The 20067-nt window shown below is 41.4% G+C and overlaps 1 protein-coding gene across 4 annotated transcripts in view; it reads right to left on the bottom strand.

The window, feature by feature from the left end:
- Pex5l (peroxisomal biogenesis factor 5 like) overlaps positions 1-19832 on the bottom strand; it is a 150117-nt gene extending 130285 nt beyond the window's left edge. For 3 of the 4 annotated variants that reach the window (XM_028763280.1, XM_028763272.1, XM_028763291.1), the window contains exons 1-2: positions 19715-19832; positions 18210-18281 (exon numbers count right to left, since the gene is read on the bottom strand). In XM_028763280.1, the coding sequence (XP_028619113.1) occupies positions 18210-18281; positions 19715-19807 (165 nt within the window). In that variant the 5' untranslated portion in view covers positions 19808-19832. The remainder of the gene's footprint in view (positions 1-18209; positions 18282-19714) is intronic. The other variant, XM_028763285.1, reaches the window with a different exon arrangement.
- Between the last annotated feature and the right edge of the window lie 235 nt (positions 19833-20067).

Consider the following 20067-nt stretch of genomic DNA (forward strand, 5'->3'; position numbering starts at 1 on the left):
CTCTCTCTCTCTCTCTCTCTCTCTCTCTCTCTCTCTCTCTCTCTCTCCCTCCCTCCCTCCCTCCCTCCCTCCCTCCCTCCATGTTTTAAAAAAAGTTGGCTCTCTCCAAAAAGTTCACCCATGCCTTTGTTGTTTTGCTTAGCATGTTGTGAGCACATTTTTCATGCTGCTGTATACTATCAGCATGGGCTTATGCAAAATGTAGTATTCCATAGAAACTTTACACTAGAAATTATTTCCTTTGTAAAAATTTTGAACAAAAGACAAACCAATCACTACCTTTAAAGTTATAACCCATTAAATACTCCCTTTCAAGGTTGCAGAGCTCTGCTTTGAACTGGGGGCTTGTGGCATGCTAGGCAAGGACTTGGTCCCTGTGTGAAATTCCATCCCAAAGTGTCCCTTCCACATAGCACAATACAGTAGACTTGTGCGTCAGACCACCTGAGCTCATGCTGGTGCACAGAGCTGGAGTCATCAGCTTTGTCACTAAGCACAAGCAAAGACGATGCTGTAGAGCAAGACAGGAACTCTGAAAGGCAGGAAGGATCCGAAGCCCTCTGTCAAGCAGGGGATGTTCTTGTTCATCCTGTCATCATGGAGGAGCAGGATAGCAACTCTGCCAGGAGCTGGAGAAGTCCTAAGTGTCGGCTAGCAAATGAAGAAGCAGTTTCTGCTCAGTCGTGATGGTGATGTTTGGATCAGCCTGTACAACTGGGCTCAACACCTGGCTTCAAACTGTCCTCATTTTGGTGGAAACCCTTACAATTCACCGACCACTAGTCATTCTCTTTACCATGACCTCCCCAGACTTTGCAGTGTCTGCTGTAAATGGTACCATTGACACGGTATCAAAGCCCTGACTTCTTGATGATCAGGCTGCCTTTGAGCCCATTTACTTTGCCCTGTGGATAATGGATCTCAGTTAAATGTGCTGGACAGTTAGTGCAGCTGTATTGAAAATAAATTTTTCCTTTTCATTTCCGGACATCTGATAAAATCCAGTTGAAGGACTGATGCATGTAGTAGCCCAGCAAGCACCACGGGGCAGATGCAGAAGCAGGTAATGAGTTGAGCTGTCGCTCTTTCAGCCTAGCTGAAATTACCCAACAGACAAAAGAAAGAGCTTGATAAGATGCCCAGGCAGGCTGTGTAAGTACCAAGTGGTCAGAGGCAGGGGACCTGCTGTGCAGGGAACACACTTAAAGGACTCCTGGCAGAGAGGAAGGTGTGGGGGAGGTTTGAGGTTTAGCTAGTTCTCTTACTCAGAACAATCAAGAAAAGGCTCACAGAAAGGGTGAGGGATTTGTGCCCCGCCAATGCCAGAGGACATCCATCAGAGCATGAGTCCTGCTGGCCTTTTCTTACTTAAGAAAATGCACAGTGACTATGTTTCCTCATCTCAGCTAAATGCCGAAACAGAACACACTTTGGACACTCCCTGAAGAGATTTTTTTTCCTGTCTGTATCTGAGGCTCTGTTTGATCAGATTATTAAGGAAAAACCTGAAAATCAGGTGTTTGATATTTATTTTCCTTTGTCATCGACTCAGAAGCCAGTGACATATTTCAGACCTCTGTGTTAGTGCATATAAATTATACAAAACAAAGGGTTTCATTAGAGAAATTAACAGTAGTTTAAGATTGACAGCCAGGGCTAAGCTTGCTGAGGTTTGCTCAGTTTTGACAAGACTGTTTTTCCTTAGTAACATGCTTTGAAGGTGGCAGAACTGCCGGCTCTATTTCTCAAGAACAACCTCCTCCATTATCCAGCATTTCCCATTTGACTAGATTCTGGGCAGTGGAAAAAGGACAAGAGGGCTCCATGAGCTTCCAAGGCAATAGGGTGCCTGCCCTCCCTGCCTTCCTTCTGACTCTCTACAATTCATGCTGATGAACATGGGGTCTGCAGATATTGTGGGAAACAGGTACCAGGGCTTTTTCAGAGATACAGACAGGGAGAGCGTTCAGAAGGACTTGTATGCACTCCTGATTTCTGTTGAGCTCCCCAACCAGCTTGCAGGGGCTAACAGTAGATTCAAATGAGACTAAGATGAAAATGAAGCCAACTGAAGCCCCTCTGTTGCATTTATTACACATATGAGCATATATGTGCTAAAGGCAGGAATGGAGTTTGCACCATATGTTCTACGCTGATGTATCAGACAAATCCAGAGGAAACAAAATGGCTTCAATTCCTGTGCAGAGCCTCTTTTATTTAAGATTCCACTGCCACAGCCTTTCCATCTATTCATATGCAGATGTAACCAGAGAGGTTTATACTGCTCAAAGAAAATTCGTGATCAATCTCACATCAAAAGATCCCATTTTGTTTTGTTTCGGAAGCAGGACAGCTGTATTGCTCTTAGGGCTTCCTAGCTTTCTTGGTTATTCTGGGAATAATGTCTCTCAGAAACCATGAGCAAAGAAGGCACTGCTAAGTTCTAGGGGAAAGGGTGTCATGCAGTTCAGGATGAAAATGACAGAATGGTGTGAGGAAAGCTCTCCACACAAAGGGAACATGCAAACAGTCTCTGACAGATAGAGCAGGAGCTCTGGAAGCCACTATACAGGCAACATAGGGATAGAAGGTTGATAGAAACCCAGGGCCAGCCAATGGGAACACAGAAAGAATGAAACACTTGGTAGCTAACTCAGGAGGGTCAATGTCATCCAGGTGTCCAGAACACCCCAGAGCGACAGATCTTGTGCTTAGCCACACTGCTTTATCTCTAATATGTTACTTTGGGAAAGTCATACATGGTATCAACTCTTACTTCTCTCCTCTCTGTTGAGTTTATCAATCTCAGCATTGCTGGGAAGACAGATGTCTTCAGGTCTCCAGAGGGAGACCCTGTTAACTCTCAGAAGAGTGGGTATTTATCTATTTAAGGCATAGGAGGACAAGCCCGGAATTAACTGCTGGTGGAAACGAACCCCAGCCACGAATAAAAGAGCTGCAGGCCCTTTAAAATGAGAAATAAGACTGGGAGAAGAAGCTACTTTATTTTCTAGTCCAATTTATCTTTAGGCCAATTATGAGTAAAATATAGATATATCTGTGTACAGACGAGGAGAGAAGACAACACATTCTTCATTTTTATTTGTATCTTGTGTGTCAAGGGAACCCTGCACCTGCTGTATTCCATAATTCAGAACTCAGCTTCTTCCAAGGAGCCATGGGGTTTGGAAGGGACAGGAAAAGAGCAGGAGGTGTGACACAGGACTTGGCTTTGCCAAGTCAGACCTCTTCCCTTGCTTTCATTGACTTTCATTTTTAACTTCAAGAAAGCTTTTTAAAATCCCTGTGGATGTCAGTAAGTGTGAAGTAACTACTAGAGGTCTTCAAATGAAGCAAGATGCAATGCTGTTCAGTTCCTTGATGGTTTACAGGGAGGCATTGGCAAATAAGGAGGCTGGGCTTTGGGGGCAGGCATGTTCCATATTCCCTTGGGAGAGGGCAGGACAGGGTCTTATGTAGCCCAAGCTATCCTCAAACTTGGTATGTAGCCAAAGATGACCATAAACTCCCCATTCTGCCTCAGTCCCAGAATTCTGGGATTATAGGTGTTTTCCACCACATCTCTTGCTAGCTGGTTTTAGCTATGGACTTGACATGCTCTAGAATTGCTTAGAATCACCCTAGAATCACTTGGAATAAGGAGCAGTTATCTAGATCAGGGTGGTCTGTGAGCCTGTCTATGTGAAATTGTCTCCATTGTTGGCTGATGTAGAAACATCTACCCTGCTGTGGGTGACATCATTCCCTAGGCTAGGGTGGAGACTATGTAATAGTAAAGAAAGTTAGCAAGCAGGCAGGCAGGCCAGTATGGATACATTCATTTTTGTCTGCTTTCAATTGTGGATGTGGTGTGACTGTTTCAAGTCATGTTCTGACTTCTCAAAAATGACAGACTACAACTTGGAACTATGAACCAAATAAACCTTTCCTCCCTGATGTTGCTTTTTATCAGGGACGGAAGTGAAATTAGAACACATCATTTTTGTGGTGCAGGAGATGGAACCCAGAGCTTCATGCATCTAGGTAAGCACTGAGCTGTACCAGAGTCCTCATGTTCTTGTGTGACTCTTCTATAGATGCTCAACCCTTCTGAGAATGTTTACTCCCTTTTGAAAAATCATCATAATGACAATAACAGTGGCATATCCCTTGTGATCAGACACATAGGAGTTTAACCAGAACAATGCCCATGGCTTTCCTCTCCTCCCTACTCCCATCAGAAAGTAACTCCACTGGACATGAGGTGTAGGTGGAGCTTAAGGTTTGTCTCATTTAACTTCATAATACTACCAACAGTGCTTAGAAGTGACCTGTACAGAATCTTCCCACCTAAATGCCCTGCACCTCTTTCCTTGACTCCTTTCCTAGCACCTAGCCTCCCATGAATTTCTAAACTTATATAAAAAAAATAAAGAAAAGAAAAAGAAGGAGGAAGAGGAAAGACAAAGAGAAAAATTTAGTCATTGGATTTCTTATGATTGGCTAGAAGATAGTTCAAACCTACTTTGTACTATCTCAGTGGCAAATTTTAAAAATATTTTATTTTTAATTTTTTTGTGTTTGTCTGTGTGTACACGTGAATGCAAGGACACACAGAATCACAAAAGAGGGTATAAGAATCTCTGGAGCTGGAATTATAAGTAGTTGTGAGCTGTCCAATGTGGGTACTAAGAACTGAACTCTGGAGACATTTCTGAGAGAAACACTGAGACATTTCTCCAGTCCTGAGCAGAAGCAGATTTCAAAATAAGGAAGGATTATAAGAACCACCCATGGTTGAAAATCTTTGATAGAATGTGGCCTGATAAGATTGCTTCATGGGTGGAGCTCGGGTTCTCCGAAAATCCCACAGAATGATTCTAAGTGTCACTTTCTTTGTAAGCAAGCTCCTCTCCTGTGACATCTTGTTGAAGCTAATTGGATTCATGTTTTCAGAAACGTCATGTGACTTTTCTGCTAATGACTCATTATGAATTAGGCCTCCTTTGTGTGTGTGTGTGTGTGTACTTGAGTTAAATGTTGCTCCATTAATAAACTTAATCAGAAAGGTGTCTGTATAGGCTTGAACGGGGATATATACTATATGTTGTTTTTACTTGGATACAAATCTTTCTGTCACCAAATAACTACCAGAAGCCTCAGCAGAAACTTGGCCTTTCCATGAACAAAAATCTGTGCCAAAGCAAATTAGAGGAATGGGGACCACTGTTCCCCATGTCTTCAGAAGTAGCCTTTATAATGCAAACTTCTTGAGACAATCAAAATCCACGAGTAGATCAGTCTCTCAAAAAGAAATTCTAATAAAAAAGAAAAAAAAAAGCCCTCCTGCCCGCATTGTTGGTGCTACTAGGGTCACTTTTGATAGAGTATGCTGTCTGGTTGATTCACATGAAGTAATTTCCTGGAGTGGTTCAAATGATTGGGGTTTTTTCCTTTTCATTAACAAATTCTTCTGGAATGTTTGTGGAATAGAAGAAGGAAAAACATTATCTCTTTGCTTATTGGGAGGTCATGGCTTAGAGATCAAAGGTCAAGGGAGAAGCCATTGGCAGATGGGTCACTTGCATCTAATGCCTTATTTGTGGATTCTAATATATTTCAGTGTTCTGTATTACTCTATGAGCTTGAGTTACAAGAAAAGGTCTTTAATTTAAAATGCTGATAGAGCTACACATATGTTTTACATATATTCTCACTATTTCTTTGTTTCTACCTTTCAGCCATAGGGTCCAATTCTCCAAGTCTGAATTTTACCCACTTTACCTAAGCTGCTCAGACTCTAGTATCAGGATTTGAAAGTCTCTGTATATTTATTTTTGACCTGAGACTACCTTAGCAAATCTATACATCTGTCTCCTCAATGAGTATGATTACCAGAGTAAACTATATCTTGAGGGATTTATGGCTCTAACAAGACTTGATTCATTTACTTTCTTAATAAAATTAATACATTTCTACAAAATTCATGCAAACTCACATTATTCAAATTTTGCTTGAGTCATCCTTAGGAAGTAGAATGCTGGTAACTGCCACACATAATTTGGGCTAAACCTGAAGTCTTAGGGAGTGATGTGACATGTGTGACAATTTCTAACAGGATGGTGGAGATTACCCAGTGCAGATCCTACAAACAACCTATAGAGTTCACGAAAGACCTGCATGTGTCTACCCATGGCATGAACAACTCTGCTGTAATTCTTTTTGCTACTTTCTTCAATTTAATGAGTTATATCCTAAAAGAAAGGGGAGATTATTTGCATGATCACTGCATAAGCTAAGGGAAAGCATGGTTGAAGTGCCTAAGATCTTTGATTCGAAGGTGGCCGTTAAAATGCATCCGTACACACAAAGTAGAAAATGAGAAGACAAAGAATGGAATGTTTGCTGAGTGCAATAACACAAAATATTCACGAGTCTGCAAGAATGAGAGATCAATGCATCCTCATGACCATGGCAATGCTTTATCTTGTGGTTGTGTGTGTGTGTGCATCTGTGTGTGTCTCACTGGCCTAGAATTTGCCAAGTAGGAAGCAGGCTATGCTGGCTGATCAGTGAGCCCTAGAGATCCTCCTGTCTCTTCCTCCATTAGTTCTGGGTATTGAATTCAGGCCCATGTTTTTGTGTGGGACAGTCTTCCCAGCCTGGTACCATTTCTCCTGTCTGAAACGCTAAGCACAGTGGGAGGAGGGAATCCAGGAGCCACCACCTGCCCTCTTGAGCTGATGGATACAGCTCAGCTAGAGAAGGTCTACTCTGCAGAGGGTCACAAGAGCAGGCGCAGGGGCTAGAAGGAAGATTCTGGAGATGGGCTAAGAGCTTGTGAACAGCTTGACTGAACAGGTCAGGAGGGACCTCAGCCTGAGAAGAAAGGTCAGCTCCGGGAGGACACTGAATGAATGGAATGACATTTTCAGAGCACAGCCATTGTCATCTATTTGGTTCGGCAAATGCTGAGGTGATGGGTAATGCCAGCTCTGGAAATTTTCAGATGTGGTGGGTAGAGAGGTGATTCTAGAGCAGGGCAGTGATTTAATTTACTGAGCGGCAGGTAGTGGCTACACAAGCCCTCCCAGTACTGTCTGTTCTCTCAGAGCTGCAGTAATAGCCACTGATGCATGGACTGGACAGGTACTCTTTTAAGCATGTTAGCTTTTGAGCGTGCATGCTATGACTATGAATTCATTTCCCTTCCTCAATAACAAGAATACAACAGTTTAAATTTCCTGTCTCATTTAATTTAAACTTCTTTACAAACAGGAAGTCTTTCTTAAATTATACCACTATAAATTATTTAATACAATCAGGTTTGTAACTGGTCTCCTTGATAAGTCAGGGCCACATGATGGAAGCACATTTCCTAACTCTGAATCTCAGTGCAGGGCTGTCATGTACTGCTGTGCAGGCTGTGCATTTAGCTTAGCCCTGAGGGTTGGGAGGGAAATTCCCTCCCAATCCCTACCTTTTTGTGCACTTTACAGTGGGAAAGGTAGGAGTATCCTGGAATGGGTGGAGAGATTACATAATATTTAAAACACCCTCATGACAGGCAACAATACACAAGCAGGGGATACATATCTCTGTTGGCTTTGGGAGACAGTGGTTAGGTCATTTTTCTGTTTAAGCACCCAGTATACACCCAGTGGAAGGAACAGGGGTCTCTAGATGGCCTTTTCACAACAAATGTTTCAGTTGCATCAAAATAATACACCCAGGAATAAGGACAAGTGAGACAGAGAGGCATGGCAGTGGGGAGAGTGTTTCCCTTTGGTGCTTCAACTTGTTCAGCAAATGGGGTGTGGTACTGAGGTGGCACCAGACAGGGACATCATGGGGGATCAGGATCTGGATGGCAGGACCTGATAAGAAGTTAGTATTTCTTTTTAATTTAAAAATCGTGTGTGTGTGTGTGTGTGTGTGTGTTGTGCATATGCGTGCATATTTGTATCTATATATGTGTCTGTGTGGATGTATGTGTGCACATGTGCAAGTACAGGCATGCCATGGCATATGTGTGTGGGTCAGAGGACATCATGCAGGAGTTATGTCTCTCCTTCTATTACTGGAGTCAGAGAATCAAGCTCAGGTGGTTAGGCTTGCTGATAGGCACTGTTAACTACACTGGCTGTAGTTTGTGTTCTTCTTGGGATGGTGGAAACATCAGTCTGTAAGTCAAGTCATGTTGGTGCCCACAAGGAAACGTTTTTGTTGTTCAAAAATGTCCTGACACCAAGGTTGTTAAATCAAACTCCTTCAGACAGGTGATTAAAACTTTTTTTGAATGAGAAACAGAAGTTGTTATTCTGCAAAATTTCTAAGGCGTGAAATCCGTACTTAAAAGTTTCCATTTACCTCACTCTGTACAGGGCTCAATTTCTTTCATACTAAGTTAATTGCACATTGGACAAAAGGAATCCATTAGTGGTGCACTGTGACCCATTGGCTCAGGTGCTGGGAAGTGGCAAAGCACACCCTTGGCTGAAATAATAAAGGCTTCTGTGACTAGTGTTGTTGTTCAGCAAAAATTCATTAATGGCTCTCTAATTATACAAATGAGATAATTTTGTTGGACAAAACTGAATGAATGTTTTCTTCCATTGAGATCAGCCAGCACAAAGCTGAGATGGCACCCTCTCCCACCACTCCTTTAATAAGTCAGTTATTCATGTAGTTCAAGAATGAGGTCATTTGGTCAAAAGAATACTTTGATAAGGAGTACATAACAATTGTATTGAATGTGTTGAGTGTGCATGTCCTAATCATAAGACCTCACAGAAGTACAAGCACGGTTAGCGGTAGGCCATGTGCCAAATGAATGACTGAAAACAGAGATGACAGAACCGTGGAGTTGTTTTGAGAGAAGAGATGGAAGCAATGGAGCATTCTAAAAAGCAGGTTTGCAAGAACTGCATTTCTGTCAAAGTTGGTCTACACAGTGTCAGAGTAAGAGACATATCCCAGCATCCAGAGCCAGAGGCCAGTGCTAAGAAGACAGGAAGGGATGTGACTGTTAAGTCAGATTCATGAGAAACCAAAGCCGACAGGATATGGTCAGGACAGGAGAGAGCACAGAAATCCTGGTCCAATGACGATGAAGAAGGGAGAAAAGAATGGCTTCCAAATCTCCCGAGGGCAAGAATGTAAACTCTGGAGAATAAGGAGGGGTACTGTGAGATTCCGTCCTATAGACAGGATGTGGTTATTGCAGGTGAGAATTCACAGCAGCTGGTGCTACCTGCACAAGATTTATACAAGATCAAGCCAGCCAAAGTCCTGGTAGAGAAAGGGTAGATGATCCCACATCCTGCCCCTTACTAAGACATTATTTGTTGGCAGTGGACACTTCCTAGAGGAGGGAAACTCATTCTCTTTCTGAGGTTGTTGCCTCTGGTGGGCTTCCCATGATCCAGTAGATGAACCTACACCAATGTACATATAGGCAGAACTAACTGGATTTAGCAGGTTATTTAAGAAAAATCATGAACATGTTGGGGGAGACACAGTGGAATTTGGAGGAAGTAAATGATCATATTTCATTATATACATGTGTAAAAATTTCAAAAGTACAGATAAACTGTCAAAGAAAAATTAGTATAGTCTATCTAGTGTTTTGCCATTTTATTATGTTATGAATTTTAAAGTAATATTAGTACAGATATTTGCAGCCATTACTATTTTTCAAAGACCATAGACACATCAGTGATGGATGAGGTCACCAGTGGGTGCACTAGATTGGATCTGCAGCTGAGTTCAGGTTGGACGGCTGGGAAGTGAGGGACCCAAGTCTGGGCTTGGCTTGCATTCCCCACAGCCACCTGGGGATGAAGACAGATTGAGCCAGGGACAGAGGCCCCATGAGCTGAGGGGAAGGAAAGCTGTCTGCATTGACACAATCGAAATTTCAAAGTCCACTTTGTAAATCTTTAATATCCAGTCCTCAATGCACTCTGGGAAATTTTCCAAGGTTGGTGAGATTCTCCTTTGAAAGGTGGTAAGCTATGACAGAAAGTCATGGATGTCTCTCACAGAGGCCTATAGCTGTGTCCATTCTCCTAAAGGAATATCCTGGCTTGACCAATGTTTAGCTTACACATAAAACACTGGAAGGAAGGCTGAGAAGCATTGTTGGTCCAGAGAGATAGGTCAGCAGATAAAAGCAGTTACTTCCAGGACTGATAACTGGGCTTGAATTTGCTGGACAAGAAGGAAGGAGAGGACAAAGTACTGTCAGTTGCCCTTTGACCTTCACACAAATGCACAAATGCACACACACACACACACACACACACACACACACACACACTCAAGAACAGCATTGTAATTTAGTAAGGCAGTCACAGGGGTAGATACAACCTAACTGGGAGCTGCAAACTAGAGTTCTGCTTATTTCCTGTGATGAGATATAACTTGGTGAGCCCTATCCAACTACTTCCTTGCTGCAGGACTCACCTATTTTGGTGGAATTAAATCAACCTAACAGAACTTCCTGGACATTCTTTATGCAAAGCTTCTCTTCCCACCTGACCTCTCTGACATGAGTGTCCCATGTAAATAGACTCCCACCTCCCAACATTAGGAGTAGGTGAAAATGGGTTCCATAGAACATCATGTGTCAAACGCAGATTAGATTATGTCCTGATATTCTAACCAGGATATCCAGAGTTCTCACACAGATCCAATAAACCTACTAAAGAAAACTAGAAGTGACGCCTGCCCCCATGCTTCTCATATGGTAGCTCAGTGGGGTGCTCCTCAAGGTGTTCTCTAAGTGGCCCGGGCGGTCTTTAAGTGCTGCTGCCTCTGCCTGCTACTTTCATAGATCACATAATTTTTGCATTCATTGTGTCAGCTCACACTGCTTCAATTATGCATGTCTTCGCTATATACCACTTTGCCTCATTACATTAAAAAGAAGAAGGAAGGAAAACCATGGGTTACTAGAAAATAATTTAACATCTAGACAGTGCCACCATGAAAATCCATTTCCCTGTCCTTATTTTTAACTGCAAGTAGCAAGTTTGTAGCTATGTATTAATATGTGATGTTAAATCAGGGGCAGAAACACAGGCTCTCTCTGTCTTGTTGACTGGAACTGTCTTGGGGGCTGCATCATCATCTGGACATTGGGGAAGAGGAACTGGGAGAAGAGTGCTGACCAGTGCTGGGCCTTGCTGCTCACTGAAGTCAGAGTTAGGCTAAGACAGGAAAGTAAAAGACAGTCCTGATGGGATTGTCTCTATTCTGTCATGAGCAACAGCTTCTGCTAGTGAAAATACATAACTGCTCACTTCAGCAAGAGGGAAGTTTTGTGGCAAGGCTCCCTCCTCAGAAACTAGAGTTCACAGGAGGACTTGAGATGACCTGTAAACTATACTTTCATATCCTCCTGTTAATCAGATGGGCAGATAATTTGGATAGGTATCAGGGAAGTGTCAATCAGGGCATGAGTAAAGTGAGGCCCAGTCCTATGTTTACATATTGCCTGCCTTTGATCTCAGAGTCTCCTGAACACAGGAAGTCACAAACTGGGTCCCCTAGGGCTATGCACAGCAACAGCTTTCTTTTCCTTTTTTTGATTAATATCATTTAAGATCTTAAAGTTGATTATAGACATTTTAACAGCAACAGTATAATTGTTTCTTGACCAGTTGCTGTGTGGTGGCTATAGACTCATTTCCAGCACAGCAATCCCTGGAGACGGTGTGTATGCTCTGCCCTTCTCTAGAGAGGCAAGCTTGTGACAAGTGGCCACTGCCCGCTGCTTTCCCACTCCCTGTGCCATGGCTTGCTAGGCATCCACGTCTCTGGCCCCGGTGAAAATGACATTGTTTGGAATCATTATAGTTTAGCCTACCCCTCCCAAATCAAAGGAATCCTCCTGCTAATGTTGTTATTAACTCCTCCCACCACTTGGCTCAGTGTCTGGAACTTGTGAATGAAGATTGCATCACCCGCCATGCCTGTGGCTAAGCCTCTGGAATAAGGGACTTGTACAATCCTCTCGAAAATATCATAAAATAGGCATTTTCCTCATATACAGCAGAGCAGCCTCTGACCCAGAGAAGCTGGTCGATCTTCCTAAAATAATGCTGGTTCCACATGTGGCTATTCCCTGTTCTCAGTCAGAATTCAGACTAGAACCATCCTCACGCTCTGCGAGAGTGGCTGACATGTCTATGCTATAGTCACGGTATGCACATGGCGTGGCAGACCGCCTGGCTCATGACAGGCACTGACCTGGAATACCTGTCCACAGAAGGTGTGAAGAAGACTCGGGAAAACACTGGTGGAAAGAAAGTGACAAAACCATGACATAATACCCATTAACTAACAACAATCCCTCTAGGAAGCTGAGCTTTATGGAACGCATCAGACCCGACATCAGGGGCCCCAGATTCTAAGCCTGGCTCCGACCAGAGGACACATGGCTTTCCAAGGAAGTGTCCCCCTGTGAGCTTCAGAACAGACGCCAATGCAGATGGCATGATTGTACTGCACAGATGAGAACCTGAAGACGCAGAGAACCTAACAGCTTACTCCAAACTACTCTGTCAGGAGAGCAAAGCCGAAGCAGAAAGCTGGGCGAGCGAGTCAGGCTCAGTACTCTAGCCTGTCTTGGAGATGCGTTAGGAGGAATGACCTGCTAGGTTTTCCATGGCCTAATACCTCACATTGCAGTACACTCTAAAATGAAGGTTTTGAGCTTTTTCCCCAAGTTTGTCATAGAGTCAGGTGCTCTGAACAGAATCAGTAGATGGAGTTGAAATTTGAGACACTAAGAAACGGTTTATGATGTGAGTTTGTGGCTCTTTCCCTTGCACTATCAAATCTAGGGTTAACTTTTGAGTCCCTGATACATGTGATACTTTTTGGGAAGACAATAAATACAGGGTCATCCAGTCTTCATTCCAGAAATTTTATGTTTAACCTAATGTTAAAAATAAAAGGGGGAAATGTGGCCCCTCCTTTACAATATTTGTTGATGATAAATAACTTTGCAGAAAAGACGGAATTGATTGGTCTATAGAAATGACTCTTTGTTTCTGCCGATGCATACACATGGCAAATAATCTGCCTTCTTTTTAGGAAGCCACTTCTCAATGATCAATCTTTTGTGAGGAAATTGCTAATGAGCTTGTGCCTACTGCGAGCTTCATCAGGGCATCACAGCTGCAGTTCTGAGTTCTCCAAGTGTCACTGAGTCCCCTGCTTCAGGATCTCTAGGCTGAGCAGGTGGAGGAGGAGGAGGGTCCTCTCTTCTTCATGACCACGTACAGAATTCCAAGAAGGCACCAGAGAAACTGTAGCTTGTGGTCCCAAGAGACAGGCTTTGGTACTTTGGAAACCTCAGAAGCAAATGGGGTATGAATTATATATAAATTAAGCCACCATACTGATATGGCCAAGAAAGTACTGTCCAGATGGCACTGAGTACAAAAGACAGCGACACACATTCCCTGGTCATTTTACTATTTATGAGTCCAGGGCTTGAGTCAGCTGGTGGTGGGACAAGCTATCTGTTAGCACCACAAGGAAGCTGGGCCTTGCTCTTTCATTTTTATTTGATGCCGGCCTTGATCTCCCTGACACAATCTATTTTCACAGAGCCACTTGGACAGGACAGGGTTGCACTCCTACTGAAAGGCTTGTGGCTATTGGAGATACAAGAGGCAATTCTAATTTTTTTCTTCTTTTTTTCTTTAGAAAAATAGTTCTGATAAGCCTTGTTTCCTGCTCAGGATTCTCTCACAGGTTTTAAAGAGATTCGGAAGGTTTCAGACTAGGTAAAATGTGAGTTACTTTGTTTCTCATGTGCTAAGAGTTCTCCTTTGAAGGTTCAGGAGAAAAAGCAAGTGTTTCAATAGCCACCTTGCAGTTTCCATTCTGGCCACGTCATTCATTTTGTTTATTTGGAAGAACCTTTCTTTTCTGAAATGCCCTAGAGGCCCAGAGGGAGCTAGGCAGCTAAGTGTTTGTGGGAAACATATCTCCGTGAGGGCTTAGCAACAGACCATAGTCAACTCTAACAGTTTCCAGGTGGTAATTTTCTGTACATAGACCAGGAAGGGAAAATCATTTCTTAACCAATTTATAGGTTAACCAGTAATGACTTATAAAGAGGGTATTGAATTTGGACCACGACTTCAGGAAGCTCTGGCTTTCAATGTTCTTGATACAAAACCAGTGACTCTGGGAAAGTCCATTTATTACTCTAGGCCTCAAGGTTCTGGCTTGCTAAATTAGAGGGGCTGAGAGTACATGGGGCTGACTAGCTCATACAAACAACACACAGTCTGTCTTATTGAGCCTTTAACAGATTTTGCCTCAAATAAACCTTAGATGGGAACAAGACACCAGTTTACAAACAAGAACCCTGAGTTCTTGTGGCTCAAGACCAAAAAGGGCCACCACAGGGAATCCAACCCAACTGCAGGCTTGGGTCTTTGAGGTGCCATTGTTGTGAATGTCTATGGTGATCTACTTTTTAGATGCCATTGCATCAAGTATCTATGGGTCTGGTTTTTAGATTTTCAGTTAATGACTATCAGGTTTAGTACTAGTGTCATAGACTTTTCCTCTTGCAGAATCACAATTGCTATATTTCCTGATTCTGGGTCTTAGAGTATAGTCTGAAACCAGCAGCAGTAATCTAGAAAGCTTCTCAGGCACATCTGAGGCTTCTGAGATTGGAGCACTGCTGTACTGACCTGACATATTTATTCCTCAGCAACTGGCTGATACTTTGCATTTACTCACCCAGTGCCCCAAGAAACACACAGTGTCAACTGTCTTTGAGTTCCAGAACCAACTAGATCCAAGCATTATGTCCATGCCTTTGTGCAATCCTCAAAGCTGTAGCTCCTATTCTTCATAATAGAACAAATTTGGTACTTCGATGTTTGTCTTTGTTACTTTCTTCAAGTCTATTTGGAATCTGAAAACATCCTAGACACGAACTCTGCAAACACACATACATCCCAAATACAGTAAACCCTGAGTTAACAGCAACTCAAAACAGAGCAGATTCACTATTTACTCAAATAATTAAGGCAATAAATTCCTTAGAAAAGGTGCTTTCCAATCTGTTTTATCCAGTCTCACTTCTGAAATACCAGTAATTTCAGGAAATAATTTGTGTTTACTTGAGACTAATTTCCAATCAAGTCTCTTGTCTTCTCCAATGAAGGCAGAATATTTTGATGATAAAACTGATATACATACACACATAATATATAATTTACAACTAATATATGTATATACATATATATATGTGTGTGTGTGTGTGATTTCTCTTTTAGTATTAATTTTTATACAGTATTCACTAAGTACATATATATTGTGCTTATGGAAAATGTTTAGAATTTAAAGTCATTAAGATTTTATTGCAATACATTTGTTTTCATTATTTTTCAGTTTGAGGCTTAAAACCCTTGGGGATGTCAGGTGAAAAATAGACTCAGATCCCCACGCAATACAGTCATATTTCAATAGACTATGTGAATGTATACATGTATAATTAAAAATATAAACATAATTGCCTGTTAGTTTAGGGTCCTAGCTTAAGAATCCTCTGTGATTTTTACAATATTTATTCTGAATCAAAGTTGCCAAGAAACTTTCACAAAGGGGGCAGTACAGTATTGCCTTTCAAAAAGAAAAACCTTTCACATTTATAAAATTTACTCTGTTTTCCACATCAAAACGACACATCGTCATCTTCCCTTGAGCAGCATCCAGGGATGGTGAGCCAGCATCCTGCACACTGCTTCTGCTAGCACTGTGCTTATATAAGCAAGACTGTGGGCTCTCTGTGGAAACACAAGGCGTGTGAATCACCTGACTGAACTGGCATGCAGCTGCCACAGCACTCATGGAGTGACAGCAGCCAAGCGGCAGGTTTAATGAGTTGTCAGCCTCTGCCCATTACGGAACTTCAATTATTTTATTTATCTTCCTTCAGTTTTCTTTTGGCATTAGTCACTAGAAAAGCTACTCGGACTTATGTGAAGATTGACAAACTTCCTTTGTACTTTTTAAAGTTACAGATTGAACATAAAGATTAGCATACAGGGACATAGTTTAAATTTTATTACATATATTCATAATTTCATTATGTATATGGAATTAAAAGCATTGGTTTTTTTGGAGAAAGTGGATTTGACACATGCATACACTCATATACATGCTTAGTTGTTGATCTCTTAATCTTCAGAATAACTGTCTTGGAGTTTTATAAAGAATTAGTGTTTTTCTTGATATTTTAGTTGGGGGTGGAAACATGAAATTGCCTCAGCCTGGGACTTGCTCAAAATTCAAACTGCCAAAACCTCCCAAACAAGGGGGACTCTTCATGGCCAGCAGCCAGCTCCCAAAGTGACATATTTTAATCTGTCACATTTGGCAACAAGGTTTAACACGGATGCCTGAGCCGTGCTGGGTCTCTCTGAATGTCACCAGCTTGTGGCAGCACTGGAAGTATGTGCTCACAACATATCAATTGTGGAAAGTCAGTATAGGTAAAGGAAGGAAAAATTCCTTGGGCTCTTCATCAAACATAAAAATAAGTAATTCTGTAGTTTTCTGAATGACAACACTTAGTTAAAACACAAAGAAGGAACTAAAAGAAAGATAATAAAGAAGTAAAAAGTAAGAACTTATTTCTATATGATAAAAATAAGAAAAACTAACTTTGTTTTGATAGAGGTGTGTGTGTGCATGAGTGTGAATGTATGTGTGCACATGAACATGTGTATATGTGTGCATGTGTGCATGCATGTGTATGTGTGTGTGTGTTTCTCATGGTATACTCACTCACCCTTTACTAGTTTATCTGTCAAGTAGGCCTACTCTTTAATTGGAATCACAGTCTATGAGAGATCTAAAGTGCATGTCTCAAGAAATTAATCTGGCATAATTTTAAAAAAGTACTGCAAATTGGCAGTTTAAATAATAATAAGTTATTATTATTTAAATTGGCAATCGGGCAGTGAGTAGCAGAATGCAGGCCAGACCCTCACACCCCCTACCCTGCTGTCCACAGGTCACAGGTGCAGCAGCACAAGGTCAACGGGACAGGAGCCTTGGGCAGTGTGGCAAGCCTTGCTGTGCCTTCCCATATACCACGAACTTCCATGTAGATGCTTTGCTCAGCTGGGATCTTCCAGAAGACACTCTAATAAGCATGACTTATGTCATTGATTTCTCATGGCTACCTTTTGGTAGCCATTCCCTATTTTGTCAAACCCATGCACACATGCATGCACACTCCCTTAGTGTAATCGCCATGATGCAGAACCAACTACATGGTGAAGAACTTGTCCAAATTCATCAGTCCATCTGTAGGTCACTGGCTGTTTTCTAATGTCCTCCTCAGCTCAGACATTTTACCTTCCACTCTGTTGACATGTGAGTTTATGCAGCCCTCAGTGGCAATGCCACATGCCGGGGCAGTTCTCTTGTCTCCTTGATAATTAACAAAGATGTTAAGGAGTAATGCCAAGTCAGTGTCCTGGCTGGAGACCATCCACTCCCTGCTAAATCATTGTGTATGCTCTGTTAAGCCATTTTCATTGAACCTTATGGGCCAATATAACATCCAATCTAGAGGCTTCTCAAGTGATGGGCAGTGTTACTGACGATGAAGCAATCTATTTTCATTTCAGATCATCTTGACACTTGCTGCAGACAAGCCAAGAAAGTAAACTGGGCAAGATCTAAGTTTACATTTCTCAAAATTTCACTTTAAATTTCTCAAAATCTCACACCCTTTATCTGTTCCCCCATCACACTTTCAGAATACACACCAATAGCAGTGCCGCTCACTTTTAAGATAATAAATATGCTTTCAAGATCTACTTAAATCTTTTTTTTCCTCCATCAGATTATGCTATTTTGACTCATTGTATTGAGTTCTCAGTGTTCTCCCCTCCTCCCTTGCTCTGTGCTTTCTTACTTAGTCTCACATATAGTACACACATGTTCTTACTTAGTCTCACATATAGTACACACATGTTGGTATCATGCACAATTCAGTGGGGCAGAGGTGAGGGAAACTTTGATGCTACCCAAATCTATATCAATACACTTCTAGTTAGACAGGCTAAAACAGCTGTCAAGAACAACCTCTGATCCCAGAGGGCTACCAGGTCAAAGTCTACAGGCAACAGGAAACAGATGGAGGGCTCACTTACCTGCTTCTGATCAACAATTATTTCGAGGTCTTCATCACTGCTTAGCTTTCCATAGCCTTGTTCTTTACTTTTCTTGTGAAAGAACAATTTTAAATATCATTTAGTTTCTTTTCATTAAAAAACTTAATTCCTACTTAATAAGTCTTAAAGCTATAACTCTTCATTTAACCCTTTCATCAGCCACAATGCATCACTCCTGACAACAATCTCTCATGTACAGCAGACCACCATCTCATACCTATGCATCGACTCAATCTGCTTAGCCTCTTGCGGCCAAAATATGCCTTTGGTCCTTTCTGTTTTATTTCATAGTTTCAGCAAAAATTCTCTACGCCTGTGAGATAAACAAGCAATTGTTCTTTGAAGTCTCTTAGCACATTATTCTCAAGAACAGTAACTTCATTTAGAATTACACTACTCTTAAAACATCAACTATCACACATATAATTTAGTATTTAATGTATTTTTAAGAATAAGAGAGCTATTACATAACTCAGATGATGCACTCTCAAACTTTCAGAAATTCCATAAATAGCGACATTGGAAATAAAAAGCAGCTTTTTAACATAATGGAGTTTCAAAATTAGGTAGTTTATGAAGTTGGAAGGGTATAGGCCATATCTATAAGCACACTTTATTACCATTTTATTGTTCAGTGTTGTGGTTGGTCCTAATGAGTGTTCTCTACCCATCTTCCCTATAGCAAAATTTATAAATACAAACTCTAAGGTTGGAAAGAGAGTCCAACTACAACAGTCATCTCACAATTATGTTATAAAATAATAGTAACATATTTAATGATAACATTTTTTTCTCCCCAGTGGGAATAGCAGAAGTATAAAAGGACTCCTTCATACCAATGACAAATGGAGATAAACGACATTACCCAGTTTTCTGTTGTTCAAAGTAAAACCCAAAACCAACCAACCAAACCCAAAACAAAAAGACACCTTAGTATTCACATAAACTAGAATTAAGAGAATTATATTCCTGAAATTTCTGCCTATGGTATCATAGGAGCACTCATGCTGACTTGGGGTCTTACATATCAGTGGTCATGACACAAAGCTTCTTTACGCTAAACAATGTCATCTTTTTCTCCTCTTTAATAACATTTCAAAATATGAATTCTTACACTTCTTCCTCTCCATAGATATACCTCTTATTTTGTGTCATTTACTGTAATGTAGAGATCAGAGACTTCAAATATTGAAATGCATAAATAAAAAAAAACCAACTTTGTCTACAGACTAATAAATTCCAACACTCAGAACAGAACAAATGGTCACAGTGTTCCTCTTGGTTATTATTCTTGTCCTCATATGAGGTTCCATTTCAAGATGGATGGAAAAGAAAATGAATATGTTTGGCTTGAGCCAAGCTGACTTCCTGTCTCTTGGCTTCTGGGTTTTCTCAGCCCAGTGTTTATTATGAGACACTATCTAACGTCCCTCTGTCACACAACCCTCAGAAATGCCTTTCCCAATATTGATCTGTATACGTACCAAGTAGCTCATCTGCATGACCCGATTTCTGGACAAAAGGGCATTAAGTAGAGATGGAATGTGAGTCCTTCCATCCATTTCACTGTCAGACATCCCAGAATTCTTTGCACCGGCGGCAGTGGCTTCATTGCCAGAACTTGCTGACCAGAGAACCACAGATCTTGCCCAGCAACAGTATTAATAATGTACAACAATAATTGAAGTATTCCTGAATCACTGTTCTGACTTTGTAAACATCCTGAAATTTTTGGCTACTGTAAAAAGCCATGGATATGATATTTTCTTTTTCTAATTTGTATCATGCACTTTAGTGCTTCCTGGCTGCTGAGCCCTTAAATGATTTTTAGAAACAC

This window comes from Grammomys surdaster, unplaced genomic scaffold (assembly GCF_004785775.1).
Source record: "Grammomys surdaster isolate TR1022 unplaced genomic scaffold, NIH_TR_1.0 62, whole genome shotgun sequence".
Classification (NCBI taxonomy): domain Eukaryota; kingdom Metazoa; phylum Chordata; class Mammalia; order Rodentia; family Muridae; genus Grammomys; species Grammomys surdaster.